The following is a 20532-nucleotide window of genomic DNA, read 5'->3' on the forward strand; positions in this document are numbered from 1 at the left end:
TTTACTTCATTACCTGGGTTAGTTTTCCCAAATTGCACTTGGTTAATGACTCATAATAGCAACACAAGGATTTTTACTGCTTAGGATCTGTTTGGAAATATGACTGTTGTCAGACTACTTCATACTACTATTTACAGATCATTTGAGGTGCTATTCAAAATCCATTTCACAGCTTTAAAGTGTAATGACTAATGAGGGACATATCTTGCAGTCAAACTAGTACTTATGTTTGTTAAATCTCTGCGAAGCATCCACTTTAAAGTAGCATTCGGCCGACAAGGGCTTAGTTTTTCACTGCTAGCATAACCAGGATATGGTGTTTTCTGGTGGATAAAGAGTACGGCCGCAGTGTTGTTTACTCCTTTTATTTCCGTTTTAATAATTTGCGTCACACGAGATTACCAAACACAGAGAGAGAGAGGTGCAGTTGCACAAGTGAATGTTAAAAAGATGAGGGGGCTAATCACTTATAAATAAATAAATAAATAAAGAAGATTATGGGTAAATCAAAAACTGCCAGAGGCATTTCCAATAGAAAATATACGACTATACAATATATCAACCTTCATTACATTACCCCCAAAGTCCCACAATTAACACCCAATTCCACAACACCCCACACCCCCCCCCCCCCCCCCCCCCTTTCTTCCTTCCTTCCTTCCTTTTCATGGCAGCATTTGACATAATCTGTATTATCTACAAGGTTATCTTGATGCCTCCCATTATGATTCTCAACCGAATCCAAACCCCTCATTGCCTTCATGAATTGCAAGTAATAGCCTTTCCTCCAAGTTTTGTTTTGAAGGATATTCCGGTAGATCCAACTGGTTGAAACTGCATGAATCAAGAATTTTGAACCAATTAAACAATGCTACTACTCACAATAAACCAAGTACGTAAATAAATTACATCAAGACAATTAGGAATATTTTTTTTTTTTTAAATTACCAAGTATGAGCAGAAGGCAAGTGATCCGGGCTGCCATAAGCCTTGTGTATCTGAAACTTTTGTGAGCCTGAAATTCCTTGAAGTTCACGGAACCCTTCCAAAGGCACCTGGTAAAAAATTGGAAAGATGAGTGGAGTGCTCAAAGCCTCAAAACCATTACCATATTAACTTAAAAGGCAGTGTACCAAACAGGTAAGCTCAAACGTACACATTTTCCCAAATGTATCCACACAAAAATGAGGAGCATACATAAAACGCATCATTCGGTACAATCAAGGTACAAGCAAATGAAGTCTGTCCCTATTGTGGATCAATAAGATATGCATTGGATGAGAAGAGAGCTTTATAAGACCAAAAAGTTTTTATCGGTAAACAAAATTTTTATTGATAAAAAATTTAAGACCAGAAAGATTAGATATACACAGAAATTTGAACCACCTAGGTCATGGGAATAAACGAAATTAAGAATAAATGATTACATGGTTAAAGGATAACGTTTCTACTTACCCAAAAAAATGACAGTTTCTCAACGTGTATTAGGGACTTCAGATTATATCCCACCGATACAAGGATGGGAAATCTTGCCCCGTTTGGATTTAGAAAATATCTCATCTTATCTCATCATTACAACTTTTCCAAATTCCCACACAAAATATAATAAACAATTCAACTTTTTCAAATCCGAAAACAATAATAATATTAAAAAATAATATTCTAACAATATTTTATTCAACTTTCATATTTCATCTAAAACCTATCTCATCTCTGTATCCAAACCAGGCTAAAAGAGGGATCCCATACCCAGTCCCCTCCACCTGGTTGCGTAGCTCAGTCATTAAACCCAAAAAACAACTGTAAGTAGTGCAATCAAAGTACACTGCAATCAGTCCAACTTGATGCATAACATTTCTAAATAAGAAAGTACATTGTGACAAAGCTGATACTTTCGTGGACCCAACATTCAAACTTACAAATAGGATCACTTGATGATTAAACATGAATATGAAGTAACTTGTAGATTTATGCAATTATATGATAACATGTACGGGACCAACTGCTGAATAAAACGCCAACACACAAACAGGCTAATCCATGTGTATATTCAGACCAAGATGGTGTGTTCTGAAATAAAGAGTTCTGTTATTTGCATATGAAAATAAATAGTTATGTTATTTAGAAATCTCCCAGAAACTAAGTTCAAAAAATATTGAGGAAAAATACCTTAGAGGTGCCAGTCACAAACTGCAAAAGACGAGCCTTATCCTCCTTGCTGAAACCCTGAACAACTTCCCAAAACCACTGAATAACAGGAGATGCAGGACTGTACCCAGAATACTCAGTATTCACCCTCATATCATCCACTGAAAGACAGGTACAAAAACATTCTGTCAGAGGTGAATTATTTTGTACTTGTTACAGTCTTTTATGGGGGAGAATGACGGAATGCCTCTCTATAAGGAGACAAGGTGAATAAACTATTTTGAAGGAAACTTACAATCAATATCAGGAAGCCCACTAATCAGTAATTCAAGTTCCTTGTCATTGAAGATAGAAATTAATTCCCTGCAAATTAATTCATTGAATCCTTCCAAAAAGGCATTTATTTGAGGACGAATGGCAGTTGTCAACCGGTGCTTAGCAACTAGATCAACATACTGGTGTTTATTCTCCCCGGTAACCTTAATATTCCGTCCACCAGGAATGAGCTCATAGTCGGTCACCTGCATTAGATCCACGACATGTAAATATAAACACTAACATCTTTACCCAGAGAAAATGAAGTTCTTAAAGGAGTATGGAAAAATCATTACTTCTGTCCTCTCATACAATATCAGCTTCTCCTCATCAGCATCAATGCTAAACGTAAGATCCAGAACATCACTTATATCATTCTGCAAAGGCAAGCAAGAAACAAAGTAAAACAAATTGTCACTTACCAAACATGGAGGGAAACTCTGCACGCGTGCTCTCTCTCACACACACACACACGGTTGCATGTAGCCTACCTCAAGCATCCATTTAAGGTTTTTAAAGTAATCTGGATCAATGGCTTCAATGTCTTGATAAGTAACTTTTACCCCCAATATATGCTTGTAGAATGAACGAGTGAAATGAACATCCAAGAGTTGCCCATCAAGAAGGGCTTTCCCAACCTGAAAAGATGAGGAATAAGTAGGAAACATACAAACAATTCTCAATGGGATAAGAGCAACTTTAAAACATTCGTTTTTCACAAGTAATAGAGCAACTTTAAAACATACTTACCACTCGCCCAACAAATTTGAAATATGACAGATGTTCTGTTTGATACACAGAGTTAGGGTTTGGCTGAAATGTCGAGTCATTACCCACAGTTGTAAAAAGTAGTGCCCCCTTATCAAAGATAACCCTGGATAGCAATTGATACCACTCCCTTGTAAGTCCACCTGCATCAATACCTTCCTCTCCTTGAAAGTGAACTGTCAACCTCCCTTTCAAATCTAGAGTGGATCTCATACGCAGCTGGTTATATGAATCTTCAAGAATGTAAGCTCTTCTTACAGAAATTCTTAAAGGACTGCGACGATGGTCATGTTGATGCTTTATTTTTGATCTGAAGTGAGCACGCTTATTGTCAAAGTCAATAAATCTAGGAACCTTTAGCATGAGGGAGAAGGACTTCTCAAGCAACCCAGGGTTTTGCCTGATGAAAGCATTTAGCAGCTTCCTATGCTTCTCCGAGAACTTCACAAAAGCAAGGTGTTTTTCATCAACTTTCAAAGTATTCACCGAGGTTTTCTGCTGGCCAGCATAAGTGGTGGCATCTTCGACCTCTGAAACTAAAGCAATACTAAATTCATCATTAGACCCTGGCTGCATAGGATGTAATTTCTCACACACCACAAAGAAAGATTCTATATATGGCAAGATGTTCTGAGAGCCTGGAGGGAGTGGAGTCACTGCACCAGAGGGTTTAGAGGCTGACATTTTAGATGAAGTCAACAAATCAGGTGCCGAGTCTGAATAAGTCTCTATTTTGCTTATGCAAGTGCTCAGATCCAGCCACAGAGGCTCCAAAGCTGCATTTATGTCTCGCACCTGAGAAAGAGCGGCTGTATATTCCTTTTCAGGAATAATTTGTAGATCATTCTCTTTCTCACTCATTGAAGCAACAAGAGAGCTTAATGCCTGCAGAACCCTTAATATTGCAGCTCCACCAGAGGATGTTGTGCTGAGGAGTGCTTCCACAGCTTCACCAAACATGTGTAACTCATCTACAGCAGATGAAGTCAAGTTTTGAATGGCCCCAGTAAGCTCAGTAGCAAACAGATGACAATGAGTTGGAGCATTTGCCACCAACTTCTTCATTACCTCCGCCACTAGAGTATATGCATTGTCTGACAGTCTGGGTGTATCATGTAATTTGTTAAGCCAAATGTACAAGGTCAAAATCACATCCACTCTCAATGAAGAATTCAAACCAAATGTCTAATGCAGGCTGTCACAATGAATTAATAGAATCTACAGTACGGGCATCAGAGAATTATTTGTTGATTATGCATTGATTGTTGGATGAATAAGCAAGGAACATGACCACTATAAAAGTCTGGACACAGAATGAGTGATGTGTGAACCAAACAAAATACGTAACAGAAGCTTTCCAACAAAAATGTAATTGCCCAAACATATAGATGAATGTATGGAACTGGAAACAGAATGGACAATACTAAAAAATGAATAGAAATCCAACAATCAAGCTTTTGGTATTCAAAGGTATAACAATTCATACGATATAATACCACAAAAAATGAAATTTAATAGGCCAAAAGCAGCATCATACCCCTCTCGTGCAAGCAATGAGCATAGAAGTCGGAGTTCTGCTTGTGGTAGGTTAAGCAATACAGCTTGCGGATCAAATTCCTTGCACACACCAGTGGTGCTGAGCTTGGAGATATCAGTGTCCTTGGACGATGCTGCAACATCTGAAGAAATTTGACCAGATTCTCTACTTATTCCAACATCTGATGTTACACTTTCTGGACCAGATGGTTGCTCAGATGCAGATGCCCGAGATTTGTCAGATACTGATTTACTTTCAGCATTATTAATGATGACCTCCAATAAGTTAAGAAGCTGAAAAAGAACCAGACGGTAAAGCCTAATGAACACATCTAAATTAACAATTGTAAGAAAACCAAATAAAACTTCATGCAAAACATCACCTGTTCAAGATGGGCTATACTCCTCAAATAAAGGGGTTGATTTAAGAGGTTCAAAAGCAACGAAATGGATATATATCCTTTCCCATGATCACTCCTATCCATTCCATCATCTTCAACAACCATCACAGCTTTACCCCGTGCCCGATCAGTATTTTGTGTCTCCAGAACAGCAGGTCGAGGCAACCTAAACTGAAGCAAAATCTTTGCCACTGATGGGTGATTACGAGCCAAATAAGTAAGAGTTTCAAGAATACGCCGAGACACCAAGGGAGGAACACCTATAAGAACAAAAAGGTTCATAAGAAGCTAATGGCAAGTTGCATGCTACTGCCACATGTCAAAACCACTAAAAACATTAGAAATTTTTTTATTTATTTTTAATGCATAAATCCCTGATACTACAGAAAAGAAGTCTTTTGAACATCAGCAAAAATATATCAAGCATACAAACCAGAAAAAAAAAAATGAAAATACAAAAGAAATTTAATTTCTTTCATGCTTCTTTCCTGTCTATTTGAATGATAAACAAAGATTTAAACTCTCTCATGGCAAAACTCAAACTGGGAAATAAACTTGGATAAAACATCAGATATAACACCCTATTCAACACTGGGTGACCAGGGCAACCTTTGAGGCACCAGGAGCTCTTATCACATATATCTCCTCAACAGAAAATCCAAGACCATGTTCCACCCATTCTTGAAAACAGCTCGACTCTAGTAATTACAGGAAGGGCAACCAAAACTTGCCCATCAAAGGAGTAGATTAAATAAGGGGTCTTACCATCAAAAGACTGAGGACGTGAATACATCACATTACTCTGACAAGCATAAAGCCGATAAGAAGGCTCACCAGCACTCAAGTTGTTAACATGCTTTCTTGTATCAAGCATTAACATGTCCATGAGAATCTTCACCATAGAACTTCTGGTTTCATGATGAGCACATAAATTCAGAAGCAGCCTCTGCAGCTGACCTTTGTACAGTGGCTGCAATATTTATGTCCATAAATGCATAGTTCATAAAGAATAGACATATAGGACATATCTAAATACCTATAAAAAAAAAAGGGCATATCTAAATAACCAAGATTATACCTGCACTACACGAAGCAACCTAATCATGGCATGCAGAGCATCTGTATCAACTAAAGGAGCTCCATCGGCTTCAACTAGCTTAGCTCCCATTGACCTACGGGCAATGCTTCCCCCGGCTCTTTCCAGGCTGGACCCTATACCATCACCTCTTCTTGGAGTTTCACCTCTGCGATTCCTAGAGTACATACCAAAAAGGGTGCGACTGTAACGGTGTGCAAATCTTTCACGCAACCTGTTTGCCTCCGTAACAAGAGCTGGCGTCAGATTTGCAAGGATAGCATCAGATGAAGTTAAGAGAACCTGATGATAAAACAGACAAAAAATTGAAGAGGCTCATTTCAATTCTACATTTGGTTTTACGAGTAATGAATAAAGGACACTCCAAAAACCAATGTACCTCTTCTCGCAAATCTGAAGGAAAAGTTGCAATTATTGAGACCGTGTCCATTTCAACAGGTTGACCTTCCAGTTCCTGAGATTGATGTAGCCTTTGTGCTTGCTGCTGTGCCAGAACTTCTGCTCGTATGTCAGGGGGAAGGGCTGCAAGAAATTCTGGATCAATATCTCCGGAATTTTGTGGTTCAGCATTTGAGGGCGGAGCTGCTTGACCCTGTTGAGCTGAAAGAACCTCAGCACGCAGCTCCTCTGGAAGAGCATCCAGGAATGCAGGATCAATTGCTCCAGGACCAGCATCACGGTTGAGTTGCTGCTCTGCTGCCGGACCAGCCTGATCCGCTTCTAGGCTGGAACCTTCTGAAACTTCAGTCACACTATGAAGGGACACATCTCTTCCATCAACAGGTGTAGAATTCACAAAAGAGACATTTGTCCTTCTAGAGCGAGCTGCCTGTTGATCACCCAAGGGCATTCTATCTGCAGAAGCTTGCCTTTCTCCACCATCATCATGGCCATCGGCACTTCCAATTTCGACATCAAGGCTTCGAAGGCTCTCACCCAAGGTCGCCCCACTTCCACTGCTTGCTTGGCTCACAGCTTCAACATCCCGTACAGCTGCATCATTGTGTTCAAACTGCATTTCAACAGATTGCAATTGCGAGCTGGCTGCATCAGTTCCATGTAGAGGTTCACTTGCGGCAGGCCTCAGATCAGCATTGCCAGAGCTATCAATTTCAACAGTTGAAGGTGGCATGCTACTAGTTTCATTGTTTTCAAAAGAAAAGTTGGTCCTTGCACCTGCTTCTGTTTCTTGCAACTGGCAAACTTCATCTTTGTTTTTAGGATCCTGTGCCATTGTGTTCTGGTCAGAAGGCTGCTCAAGGGCTGGTCGTCTCAATTGGGAAACTAGCAGCTCTTCAAGGCCATGTGGCACTAAACCTGCATTTGATCCACCACTTGGCTGGTTATCATCCACCCACAAGTTCAAACGGTGTCCATGGCGCCCATCCCTCAGGGAACGGAAAATAGAATCCAAGCGTGACGAGGTGCTCTCCAAGTTCCTATCTGCAAAGACCATGTCACGTGCATTCTCTGCAGCAATGTGTTCCAGTATCAGAGACCAAGAATGCCAAATATTAAACCTAGAGGAAACAATTAAGCTAAAATACAGGTAACAACAGAAACTGTAGTAAGAATTCAATTATTTCAAGGTCTAAAAACCATCCCTAGAAGAAGCTTACCAGATTGCCGAGGAGCAGCTGAGTGCACAGATGAAGAAGGTGCCAGTAGAAGAGGATGCCTTGACGGGGTAACACTGTCACCACTTCTGCCCAAAAGACTGTAGATGGATGTAGTACGCCCTTCGCGTCTAGAACCAAAAACTTCAACTGGCATCACATGGAGAGCTTCATTGGAAAAACTATTGTCTCTACCAAAAGCCTCAATATGGTCTAAAACATTTATTCCATTTATGCCCTCCTCCAGCCTCAGTATTACTCCATCCTCATCATCCTCGTCATCCTCTTCTTCCTCCATTATTTCTTCATCAAAATCATCATCATCAATTTCATGATCATCTTGATCTGTGTCAGGATGGGGAAGATGGTGGACTTCATCTTCTTCCAGATCATTATGTTCCTCCTCATCCTCATCTTCATCTTCATCCACTTCATCCCCATCATCCCCAGACATCTCCTCATCATCATCTTCATCAATATTTTCTTGTCCACGACGGATTTCAAATTGTATTCCCACCGTATCAATTCCATTTTCAAGACCCCTCACATCATCAGAGGTTTCATGCATATAGTCATCCCCATTAGCAGGACCAAAACCTCCATCAAGATCTTGATCGTGTTCCATGTCATCTGTAACAGCCTCAGAGCCACCGTAAGGTTGGACAGCATTATACGACCCAATGTTGTCAGCTGGCACAGAATCAGGATTGAACTGAGCTGCAGCTTCCACAGACTGAGATACATCACCACTATTATCCATTCTTGCAGATTCAGTAAGATCGGGAGTTTTTGTTGAATTATCATCCTTCTCTATGTTGGAATCAGCAGAATGGATATATTCCTTTGTTACCAACTCCAGAGCTTTAATTAGACCAGTAACAACTTTAGGTGAGTCAGCATGGTCCAGATCCAAAACTTGAAGAGTTTGAGTCAATGACCTAACCAGACCAACATCTATGAAAGTGGCAGAAGCTTCTGCTAAAATGTATGAACCAGTAGGTGAACGAGCACCTAGTACATCATTAAGCAGATCGACAAAAGCTGGTATATTGTTTCCTGGCGGGCTAAAACCATTGCACGAATTAACAAAGTCATTGAATATATAATTGCTCTCTGTTAGAACTCTCCTTCTTGCTTCAGTGGAACGGACACAAGATGCCACCAAAAACTGGCTAGCCCTGGTTGCTAGTTTATGCCTCCAGTCACCATCTATTTTCTTGTCCTTTTTTAAACTCCGAGAATATGGAAGAAACTTGTGAAGAATGTGATGGAATATTCCACCAGCATACACACCAGCAGGACCTTTTTGTTGAGGACAACGGCAACTACTAACTTCAGCATCCTTCCGAAGCAAAATGTGAACAGATGAAGCATACATCAGCATAATCTCCGTCAAAAGCTTTAATATGAATACAATTTTTGCAAGTGACGCAGAAGCTTCATCCCCATTGGCTTGATTATTCTCTTCAGGCATAGTGGCAACGGCTTTTCCTTTCTCCTTAATAGCTGCAGCATCAATGTCCATGTCAGTTGACGATGGATCAAGGACATCTGAAACCACATCATCTTTCAGGGGAGGAACAAAAGTACAGACAGAATCTAAAAGAAGCTCAATCACGTTTATAAAGCTCTGTGGAGATTTTCTATGAACTTTGACACTCTTTAAATTTGTATCATTAAGTTTTCCATGCCCATTCCCAGAAGCAACTGGATTCACATTACTTGAAGCAACTTTCCCATCAGCAGTTTGTTGTTTATCTTTCTCCAGTGATTTCTCCTTCTCCTTCTCCTTCTCTTTGTACTTGTCTTTGTCATGATCTTTCAGCAAGACAATATAGTGCCTTTCACCGACCATCTCAACTTGGCAAACAGACTGAGCAGCCTGCATAAAGACCACTGGATCCCGTGAAATGACGGAATTTAAATTTGACAGGAAGTTACGTGCAGGGATCCTTCCATTCGTATGTCTATTGGTGGCAGCCACAAAGCTGTGCCTTATCTCAGATTCCATTGCTTGCTGTAGGGTTTGCGGATCTTCAAGAATATGACGGATGATATTAGCAGCCACATTATCAAACCCAGGAAAGAGGCTAATTGTTGGCAAAGAAAGCAGTAAACTCAGTCCCCCAGCATCAAGAAAACTAATAGCAACAGAATGAGTTCTAGTGAGAGTAGAGCACAGTTGGAGAACAGCATGCATTGTCTCAGCGGGAAGCTGGTTCCTGATACAACTGCAAGCAATCTCAATAAGTCTCTTCTGCTCATTTATATCAGTATGCTTCGGAACTAATCCCAATGCGGACCGCAACCTGGTTTGCTTATCCTCATCAATGGTGAGAGATGTTTGGTGGTTATTAGCAGTGTCCTGCTTCAACTGCTCCACAATTTCAGAGTTCAATTTTTTATTCACCTGCAACAGCCGATCAACAGCAAGAAAAGCAGTTGTCACCCACATAGGAACCTGGCATTTCTCCATTCCAACTGATCCAGAACACCATTGCAAAAGTAGATCTGCAGCAACTGCAACCAGACCATTCATTGTGGCAAGTTCTCGTGACACTTCATCTTCATGAAAAAGTAGAGCAAGAACATGAAAAAGACTAGATACCATGGCAGCATTTTCGCTTTCAGAAATCAAAGTACAATCCTTCAGCCGATCAACAAGAAAGGAGATGACATTTGACCTATATTGTCCATCATTTTGGGAGCATATCATCATGAGCAGGTCTCGAACTGGAAAAACAATAGATTCCTTCGTCTGCAGGAGCCGAGTACATGTAGATAACAACTCCTCAACAGGAGGAAGTTGCACCATCTCTTCTTCAAGCTGTTGAGTATCTTCATTTGTGCTCACTTCCTTTGTGTCTGATGCAGCATTCCCAAGGGACATGGCAAGTGCACGAGCAAGTTCGTCATCTTCTTGAGCATCCTCTGGATGGGAGAACAACCACTCCATTGCCAATTCCACACTATTTGACCCAACTCGCCTGAGAGCTTCCTCCGCACGAGACCTGGAAAAACCCATCTCTACAATTGTTGAAATATCAGTCTCATTAGGAGGAGGTCCAGTTAAGCGAGCACCAGTGTTGCTACTGACGTTTTTCACTTCAATCCCAGAATAGACATGCCTAATTATAGAAATTACCAAAGTAATTAAATCATTACTGCAATCAACAAAGTAGGGGTGAGTCCAAACAGGAAGCACTGCCTTCAGCACCATGGACTGGAGAACCTTCACAAAAATCTCAGCATCCCGTGGAAAGGGAACATTGCTATTTGTTAGAGGTTGGGCAAGCAAGTGTTTTGTAAACGGGGTTAATATAAAAGATGAGGTCACCAAGTGGTCCATGAGTTTCCCATAGCTAGATAGAGGACCATAAATCCATGAATTATCAGTAACTCCCTTTTCATCCTGCTTTAAGATCCCATCATCAGTTTCCATGGGAGATGCGGGAGTGCGGTTCACAGCAAACAGCAATTGACTGGTAGCTTCAAATGTTGTCAAAACTGATTGAATTACACCATGTCCATACAAGCAATTCAGTAAAACAGGATTACAGGAATCTGGCCTGTCCAGTAGAAAGCCATCAATGAAATCGATAACCTTTCCAAAGTATCGGCACTTTGTTGATATGGATGCCTCGGTTCCAGAAGGATTAACATGACCCCCAAAATTCATGTGATCCAGAGCAATAGATGCAACAGTAGAAGCCACTGATTTTGATGAAGGAGAAACATTCAAAATATCATCCCGTCGACGAGAGGGAAGCAACATTACCTTCCCCAACTCTTGAAACAAATGGGTAATGTGAAAAGAAAGAGACCTCATCATGTCGCAGCAAGAAGTATGGTAGGATCTCTGCTTACTAACATCTCCAGCAGCATCTGAAGAAGCAGAATGATGGACTTGATTACCAGCTCCAAATCGCAAGTTTGAAGAACTATTGGCACGTCTTTGTTGGGAACTAGAGGCACGACCAAGATCACGGTATGTGTTTAAAATGTCAAAAAACTGGGATTCAATACTCCACCCCGATGTCCTCCTCCTCAATAATGGATCGAGGAACTGCCTGAAAGAGTTGAATCTTTGGTCTTGAGTTTCATTTGTAACCAATTCAGACTGTTGTGAGTCAGATGTAGAAGCAGCACCATCATCCTCCACTTCAGGCTTGGCATCTTCAAGAAGAGAAATATGCCACAGAACTTCTCGATGGACCCTCCCAATATCTTCCAGAACATCCTTGCTACCATGTCCAAATTCTGCAAGCAACGCACTCGCCCAACGGTTGTCTTTTGAGGCAGCAAGAAATAGAAGGAACTCCACAAGAAAAAGTGCAGAAAAGATTCTATCATCCTGTGGCATATTTGGATCTGGCAAAAAGGTCCCTGAAACGACTACAAATCCAGTCAAAGCTATTTTTAGATGGTCTCTGAGAGAGGAACAGAAAGCATGTGCCAGTGGAGTAGAGTGATTCTGAGTAAAACCCTTGAAAACCATGGTGCTATGCAAAGCAATAGACATTGCATCAGATGACTGTGCAATACTAGGCCGTAAAAGAAGCATCATTAAGGCTTCAATTCCTGACTTCTCCACAAATAGCCGACATGTTTCAGAGTTTTCCATAGTCCTGTGAACCAGTACCATCAAATGAAAGATGCAAAGTTGAATGAACTGCTCATCGTTGATCCCTCCTGAAGCCGAATCAACTGCACCAACCAAACAGCAATGGCTTTCGTTGCCTTTGTCTTCAGAATCCATATCCATTGAAGTGCTCTCATTCAATTTCCCAGATGATCCTGAGCAGCTACTGTCCCCAAAAGAAGCAACTTTGTTAACAATTTCTATGATTGTATCAACACCAGTGCTTCTCAAAGAAGATACATGGCGCAAAAGCTCTTCCACTGCATTTGCCAAAGGAACAATAGCATCATTCATTGGTGTAACATATTTCTTACTGCTGAAAATGTCAACAAGGAACCGTAATGCTGAAGTTTCTTTCACTGCCTCTAAGCCTTTTTCATTAAGACAAATGGCACCAAGACCATTAGGAACACATGTAAGAGCCTTTGATGAAGGACGTATACCAGCTGCTATCGATGATAAAAAAGCAGCTGGAAGACCCATTTCAAACAAAACAGGAAAACAAGTTGGGTCTTTGTGGATCATCTCGCTCATAACAGTCACTGCTGAGTGATAAATATCACCCCCAAATTTATCTATATTGCCAAATATCAACGTAAGAGTAGCAGGTAAAGAACTATCATGGGAATGTTGGGATCTGGTAGTGTTAGTAGGAGCATATGTAGCAGATCCAAGCGCCTTCAGTGAAACCTTAATGAGCCTCTTCTGGGAGTACAGCTGATCATCACCGTTTCTGGAGCTCTCACTAATGATCATCGAGTTTTCAAGAGCCCCAGTCAAACCGATAACCCTATTTACTTCTATTTGCAGTCTCTGAGCCAAAAGCTCCACTCCCCCCAACTCTTTAAACAGGGAAACAGCTGAACTACTGTAATCCATGAGCTTTTGTAGAGTTTTAACAGCATAACAGACCAGATGCATGTGTGTAGGATCAGAATCCTCCAAAAATGGTAGGAACGTAGGAACCATGCCTGACCCCCTAATATTACTCCCAGAACTCGAGGATGAAACAACATGAAGCAAATAGAACTGAAGAAGTGCTTCAACAAAGGCAAGAGATGATGGATCATTGGAGACCTTCAGCGATAAAACAGCCCGCTGGAGCACATTCAGGAGTATCATCCGGTTACCGCCAGCAAAACTGATACTAGATCCACTCAAAATCCGTGCCCGCTCATGAAAAGACATGTATGCAGCTAATTGAGCTCCCAGGGCAAGCATTGCAAGTGTCCTAATGGTTCCAGAAACAGCTTCCTCAGACCGCACAATCCTGATTAACTCATTCGTATACTCTGGCTCATTAGCAAAAAATGAAACAAGGTCATCATGAGCATCACTAGACTGAACAAGCACAATGAATGCAAGAAGGCAAATCCTGCTGTACAGCCTGCATATTCTGCGAGAACGGAAGGCATGAGCATATCTAATTCTTGTCAACAATGAAAACCGTAGCTCGGTAGGTACATTATATTGCTCAATGCACTGTTTCAACAGTGAGAGATCATCCTCCTCCTGTAAATGAAGATCCGGTATATGTATAACTCTCAAGCTAGAAGTATTTTGATTGCTATTTTCCTTGCTTCTTTGAGCATTAAGCCCGTGCATCTCAAAATAGAGAGTAGAGCCTATCCTGCAGTTAGACTTGTCACAGTCATTTTCTAAATCAGCTGGGAACAAACAAAGCCCTTCTTCTTGGGTTCTCTCGTTTGCCATTACACATGAATACAAACCCAAACCCTCCTCCTTGCTTCCCCATCCTTGGGCTAGAGACAAGAGAGAGCTGTTTACTGAGCCACAACCAATCAACTTTCCCCCTCCATGCAACATAGAGGAGTTTATTTTCACTAGTGCAGATAGAGTTTCAAGTGTAGCTATAAGAATCTCTGGGTCAGTTGATGAAAGCAGGAGCTTGAAATTCTGAAGAGGACAAACAGTATAACATATCAGGCAAGAACTAGTAGCAGATGCTCATATAAGCATAATACCACCTAAAGCTAACATGCCTTGAAATAAGAGATCCAGGCAATTAGTTTCATACCCAAATCTAGACATTAAACATGACCTGTGACACTAAAATCAACATACCTCTAAGCCATCAAATGAACTCTTGTTATGGCAATTCTCAAGAATTGTTTGCATCACTCGTAAAATTTGTAGAACTGCCTGCTTGGGAAATAGACTATCACCTTCTAAAATTTTATCTGATAACAGGAGGTCATTCCTAGAAGAAAGGTATGTCTTGAAGTATGTATCAAAGTGCAGAAACAGCGGTCTCCAATGGTGAAAGTTACCCTGAAAAGCAACAAAAAAATAAGCAAATAAAAAAAAAAAAAAAACTATGCACAGCAGTACTAGCAGAAGTAGCATTCTATTACCTTACCATACTCCCATTGAAAACCCAAAAGAGGTATTGTTATATCTTGCAATGGACACTGGATCACCTTATCGATAAACAATTTGATTTTTGGAGGCTGCAAGCAATGATAAAGAGAAAAATTTTTAGCATTTTTTTGGTATACATATTATTTTTCTTTTAGCATGTTAAGGGTAAAATAAAAATAAAATGGACGCAAAGGGCCTATGCAACTTTATTCAATCCTCATAAGGAACCAATCCATTCTTACATCCATACATAAATATAATATATATATATATTGGATAAATAATCTCATCTAATACAACCCAAGATAATCTAGCAGTAGTCACTAGAGTGAAGGACCCAAAACTTCCAATTCCTGACGCCATGCAAGGGATGCACAGTCCAAGTACAGCTAGAAAACCTGCATACATCACTGCAATGGCATCATCGGTAAATTCAACACTACAGTAATGCCAATTTTCTGACTTTGTTTTGGTCATATCTAATAGTATGTGCAACAATCTTTTTCTTTTTTCTTTTTCAATTCAACTCAGCCACCCATGCCAGATTTAAATCACAATCACTCCAAGTGGAGGACAAGAGACCATTTGACCTGACAACCATTGGCAAAGACTTAAAAGGGAAAAAACCACCATCAATATGAGCTATTTCAGAAAAAAATGTGCCAGGTATACAATTTAACCCCTAGGGGTTGGCTCAAGTGGTAAAGGCCTTGGGCTTGGGGGTATGCTCCCCCCAGGTCTAAGGTTCAAATCCCCTTGATGCAAACAATCTCTAAGGGTCATCAGACTGGGGGATTTTCCCCTTGAATTACCAAAGGTGCACTTGCGGGAAACTCATTGCCAAGGGCCTACACACCCCCGGGATTAGTTGGGACACTGTTCCTAGACACCCGGTCCCAATCCAAAAATAAAAAATAAAAAAAACGTGTTGTCATTATGTTAAAATGACACCAGTTAAGTCTGAACTTACCACATTCCAAAGCTGCACGATCATGAATGGTTCAGAAGTTCATAAAATTAAAAAATAAAGAAAATAAATAAATCCTTAGCTTTAAAGCTGAACCTACCATTTTTCCCAATCTTGCTTTAAAGCTTTCAACTTGCTTGCCAACACAAAACTCAGGGGAACCATTGTAGTTTTATAACAGCTAACGCTGATCCACTTTTTGCACAAAGCCCTTAGCTTTTCGCCACATGTTCTCAAATTTGAAATACCCTCTTGCCTAGCTACACCATCACAGTCAAGTATCAAGGGAAAATGATCTAACCATAATCAGGGAAGCCTCTTCTAAGAATTCTTACTAGGTTTGGTTGGCCCAGTTATTGGACCACATAAAGCTGCCGCCTTCGAATGGAATACCCATAAGGTCTAGATCAAGTAAAAAATGAACTCATAAAATCCCATTTGAACGTGGATATAATGGTTAAACCCCATGCTCGAGAACCAAGTAATACTAATCAATGCCTATAAACCTCGAGATTGACCACTTCAAAGGAAAAGGAAAAAAAGAAACCACAGGATTGTCCAAGTCGTCAATCCAACCAATTCCTTCCAAAGTCATCTCCTCCCACTATCAATATTCGGCCCATAAACATCCATTCAAAGTTATCTTCAAACATTTTTCAATGTTCATACAATTGGGAGCTAAGAGTAAAATTCAAGGAAAAAAAAAACAATTGTATGAAAATACTTGCATATTCACCTACATATTCCTCACGCTCCTCCACAACCCTGCTATCCCACATAAGCACAATTCCTCCAAAAACCCTATTGACTACTACATAAACTACGCATTATGACCCTTCTCACGACTAGCAATTTAGTTCTTGGAAGCTCACAATATCTGCCTTCCATTCCTTGAGTTATGAACCTTCAATCTCTTCGCCCTATCATTTAACCCTCTCACATTCCATGACAAGATCTTGGCTTCATTTAAAATTCCTCAAGCCCCTTACCTTTTGCTTTGCCCTTGTTTGAGCTACCTCTTTTGAGATAAGAATTTAGAGAGCAAATCAAATTATTGATCTCCTGATTCCTTTGTCAATGGGATGATATTATTGAGAAAATGGAAAGGTGAATAGTTGGGCAGAATGCGTCTATATTTGTCAAAAGGGGCCAGATCGTTCTGATCAAGAACACTCTCTTAACTCAATTTTTTTCCCTCATTCCTGTCTCGATAGGTGTGGCAAAGCGTATTGAGAAGCTCCAAATGAAATTCCTATAAAGTGGCGTGGAGGGTGAGTATAAATATCATCTATTCAATTGGTCTTCCAATGGTTTGGGGTCATCAAAGACGTGTTTCTATTTACTCGGTCATTATATGGCAAGCGGTTGTCAGTCCATGCAATGAAGGAAATCTACTTGGAACTGTTTAGCATCTCTTCCTACAAGGAGGCATCAGTTGCTGAATTCTCTAAGTTACGAATGGTAATCCACATTGTAACATCTCCTTCATCAGATTTGTACAAGATTGGGAAGTGGAATTGGTCAGCTTGCTCCTCAATCTTCTATATTCACTAAGAATGAGGGTAAGTCATGAGAATGAAATGGGGCGGATCCAGTCCAAAAGAAGGAAGTTTGAGATCATATCATTCTATCATGAATGTTGATGAAAAGGGCCGGATCCATTCCAAGAGAAGGAAGCTTGAGATCATATCATCATATTATGTCCTACACTCCCCAGCTGTACATTCCTTTCCCCAAAAAAGTATATGGCAGAACAAGGCTCCCTAAAGAGTGGCATTATTTTGATAAGAATGGCCTAATTATTGAAATGAAATGGGGTTTAGCACTGCAGCTGATTTTGTTAGTACCGTCCAATCAAATCCAATCTAATGAATTACAAGTTCAATACATCATGTTTAGTAGAAAGATGGATATTCCTTGTTAATTACCAGACAATGGATAAGTTGTGGTGGGGGGGGAACAATAGTCCACTTGTTGCTTCAATGTGAAGTGTGTAGGGCTTATGGGCACCAATCTTCCAACTTCTTGGGATAGAATAGGTGATGCCACTCCAAGTGGTGGAGTTAATGGTTGCTTGAGTAGGTAAACCACACAGACATGAAGAGGATGGAAAATTGGTGCTGAATGTCAAATTTGGAAGGAACACAATGCCTATAACTTTGAAGATTGCAAAAGAACACTACCATGGTTAAAAGCTTCCATAATTAAGACTTTGTATGAGAGGACTACGGTCCACAACTATTTCTGCTTTGCTTCTTTTGTATATATTTTTTTTTTCAATAAACAACATTTTATTAAGCATGAAATAGACAAAGGCACAAGTATACGGGACATATACAAGAGCATCGCCAATGCATGCTAGTTTAGTGATACAATTAAGTTATGAAAAGATGTGCCATTAAAATCATTACAATTGACCAACGAAGTAAAGTATGGAAAAATAAAATTCTAAGCTCATCCATTGACTGCTCTCAATCTTCAAAGATTCTTGCATTCCTCTTCCTCCAAATACACCACCATAGACAAATTGGGACCATCATCTTCCACACTATTACAATCTGAAAGTTGCCCCGGATGCCTCGCCAAGAAGCTAGGAACTCTATTACCCTTTTTAGCATCGCCCAAGTTAATCCCATTTTACCAAGTGGAATTTAAACTCATCATTCATCCCCCCCCCCCCCCCCCTCTCTCTCCACCCCCAAAAAACAACACGCACACAAGAAATCCCGTTGAAGTTTCTCCATACGATGAGCCACCTTGGTGGGAAGCAATAAGAGTGACAGATAGTAGGTTGGCAAGTTAGAAAGGGTACTTTTGATTAAAGTGACCCTATCACCTCTGGTTAGATACATCTTCTTCCAACTAGCCAATTTTCACTCCATTTTTCTAGTACATCATCCCAAATCGATTTATACTAATTCTTGCCACCCTTCCCTTCCTTTGACTAGGCATTCCCCTTTAAATACATCCCATGTACTTAGGTTGCACCACTAATGCTTTTTAATAAAATGTGGTATCTTTACTTCATTTCTTTATTGCATAGAGAAATTAAAAACTAAATTAAACAAACATATTTGTACATAAATCACAAACTAAACTAAAGCCATCTTTGACAATTGGAAAGAAAAATTTGTGTTTCAAAATTGCCATATATTTGTACGTAGAAATGCTTTCTGAGATTTTCAAAAGGGTGGATGTTGCCTGCGTGATACCATTGAGAGTAGTGGATTTATTGGCCTGTTGGAAGGAAATTCAAAGCTGTCCTCAAGTTGGAATTTCAGAACTTTTTTATGCACACTTTAATGCTTTGGTTTTTAGCCATTGTACTTGACGGAAACAATGTTCATGGCTTTTCGTCTTTAATTTAGACTGTATTTAGGTGTTCTTCTGTATACTTCTTGTGCACATGGGCTATGCCTATTTCATTCATATCAATATAATTTACTTCTTATGTATCCAAAAAAAAAAAAAAAAATCCCAGTCACATGATATTAGAGAGAGAAGAAGAAAGCCTTTCAATCAGAATAAAATTACATCCTAAAAAAAGAAAAGGCATATGGCAGTAACATTTTATCCATATTTGAAAATTCATAGTACAAAAATAGCCCAATTAGATAAATAGTCAACAGAACCACCAGCCTAACATTCGATTACTCAATGAAAGGCATACAGAAAAAAAAAAAGTCCATGAAAAATGTTCTAGATAGAAGTTACATGACAGCATAAGACCACCTTGTATCAAATAGGAACGGTTCAGAATGCATAGGTTAACGAAAACCCTGACAATTCTCATAAAACCCTAATCAAAACCCACAGGCGGAAAGATACACACGCACATAAACACAATTTTCAGTATAGGAGGGACGAAAACTCACGGTCTCGGAGTCCAGTTTGACAGAGGGAACGAGGGAGCCCTCGCCGGACAAAAGTTGCCGCAGCCGCGATGGCAGGCTCGATCTTATGGTCGTCATCCCGCCCCGTCCTTGACTACTTTCTAACTCCTACTTTTCTGAGAAAGAAGCGAAAACAAATACACAAAACATTAAAAACAGAAGCAAAATCTAGGATGGAACTAAACCCTACAAAAATTAAACTTGAATTTGAAAAACCCAATAATATGATTCTAAAATTTACGGATAGATCGGATACTTAAAACTATGGATATAGGCATACAAGTATAAACAGACAGATGTGTACATAGAGAGTACAACGGTACCTGAAAGAGGAGAGAGAGGGGCGATTGCTGAATACACATCCGAGAATAAGAAAGAGATGGGATTTGAGAGTGAGGGGAGGAAGAGAGAGAGAGAGAGAGAGAGAGAGAGAGAGAGGCTAAACCAAGATTGCGGAAGGTGTGGAGCGTTGGGGTAAGAAGGTCGCTGCCTTTTCAATAAAAAATGTTGCTTTTCTTTGTTTGTATGTTCATGTCCTTGAAGAAGAAGAAAACGCGAGTATCTAGTGATAGCTGCGAGCCTGCGACACCCCCCTCTCGACGACAGGGTCAGTCTCTTCTGACTATGAATAATGTGGTTTTGTATTCAAAGCCCATCTCTTTTAACTATTCGTTTTTTTTTTTTTTTAATTTTAATTATAATTTTCTGTTTTTTTTTTCCTTTCAAAAAATGTTATTTTCAAACTATATTTAATTAACATTGATCGCA

At 40.0% G+C, this 20532-nt stretch overlaps 1 protein-coding gene across 3 annotated transcripts; it reads right to left on the reverse strand.

The window, feature by feature from the left end:
• Positions 1–502: 502 nt before the first annotated feature.
• On the reverse strand, positions 503–20391 carry LOC122318381 (E3 ubiquitin-protein ligase UPL2-like). 3 transcript variants are annotated; one of them, XM_043135669.1, is made up of 17 exons: positions 20088–20391; positions 19747–19880; positions 14898–14993; positions 14608–14814; positions 7884–14439; positions 6644–7734; positions 6247–6546; positions 6003–6138; positions 5151–5428; positions 4769–5061; positions 3214–4333; positions 2955–3101; positions 2760–2840; positions 2444–2669; positions 2170–2309; positions 949–1055; positions 503–834 (listed from the first exon to the last, which is right to left on the reverse strand). In XM_043135669.1, exons 2-17 carry the CDS (start codon positions 19840–19842, stop codon positions 732–734), a joined length of 10977 nt encoding a protein of 3658 aa, XP_042991603.1. In that variant the 5' UTR covers positions 19843–19880; positions 20088–20391; the 3' UTR covers positions 503–731. The 3 variants fall into 3 exon arrangements, with proteins under 3 accessions (XP_042991603.1, XP_042991602.1, XP_042991604.1); XM_043135668.1 differs by having other exon boundaries at positions 5934–6138; positions 20088–20390; XM_043135670.1 differs by lacking the exons at positions 19747–19880; positions 20088–20391 and adding an exon at positions 15972–15989 and having other exon boundaries at positions 5934–6138.
• Positions 20392–20532: the final 141 nt, after the last annotated feature.

The sequence above is a fragment of the Carya illinoinensis genome, chromosome 8 (genome assembly GCF_018687715.1).
Source record: "Carya illinoinensis cultivar Pawnee chromosome 8, C.illinoinensisPawnee_v1, whole genome shotgun sequence".
Classification (NCBI taxonomy): domain Eukaryota; kingdom Viridiplantae; phylum Streptophyta; class Magnoliopsida; order Fagales; family Juglandaceae; genus Carya; species Carya illinoinensis.

Coding starts and splice junctions, on each gene's coding strand:
- LOC122318381 (XM_043135668.1), bottom strand. CDS start 19,842: ATGACGACCATAAGATCGAGCCTGCCATCGCGGCTGCGGCAACTTTTG. Junction 14,815..14,897: donor TTCAATGGGAGTATGGTAAG/GTAATAGAATGC, acceptor GTTGCTTTTCAG/GGTAACTTTCACCATTGGAG. Junction 2,670..2,759: donor TATTGTATGAGAGGACAGAA/GTAATGATTTTT, acceptor GATCTAATGCAG/GTGACCGACTATGAGCTCAT.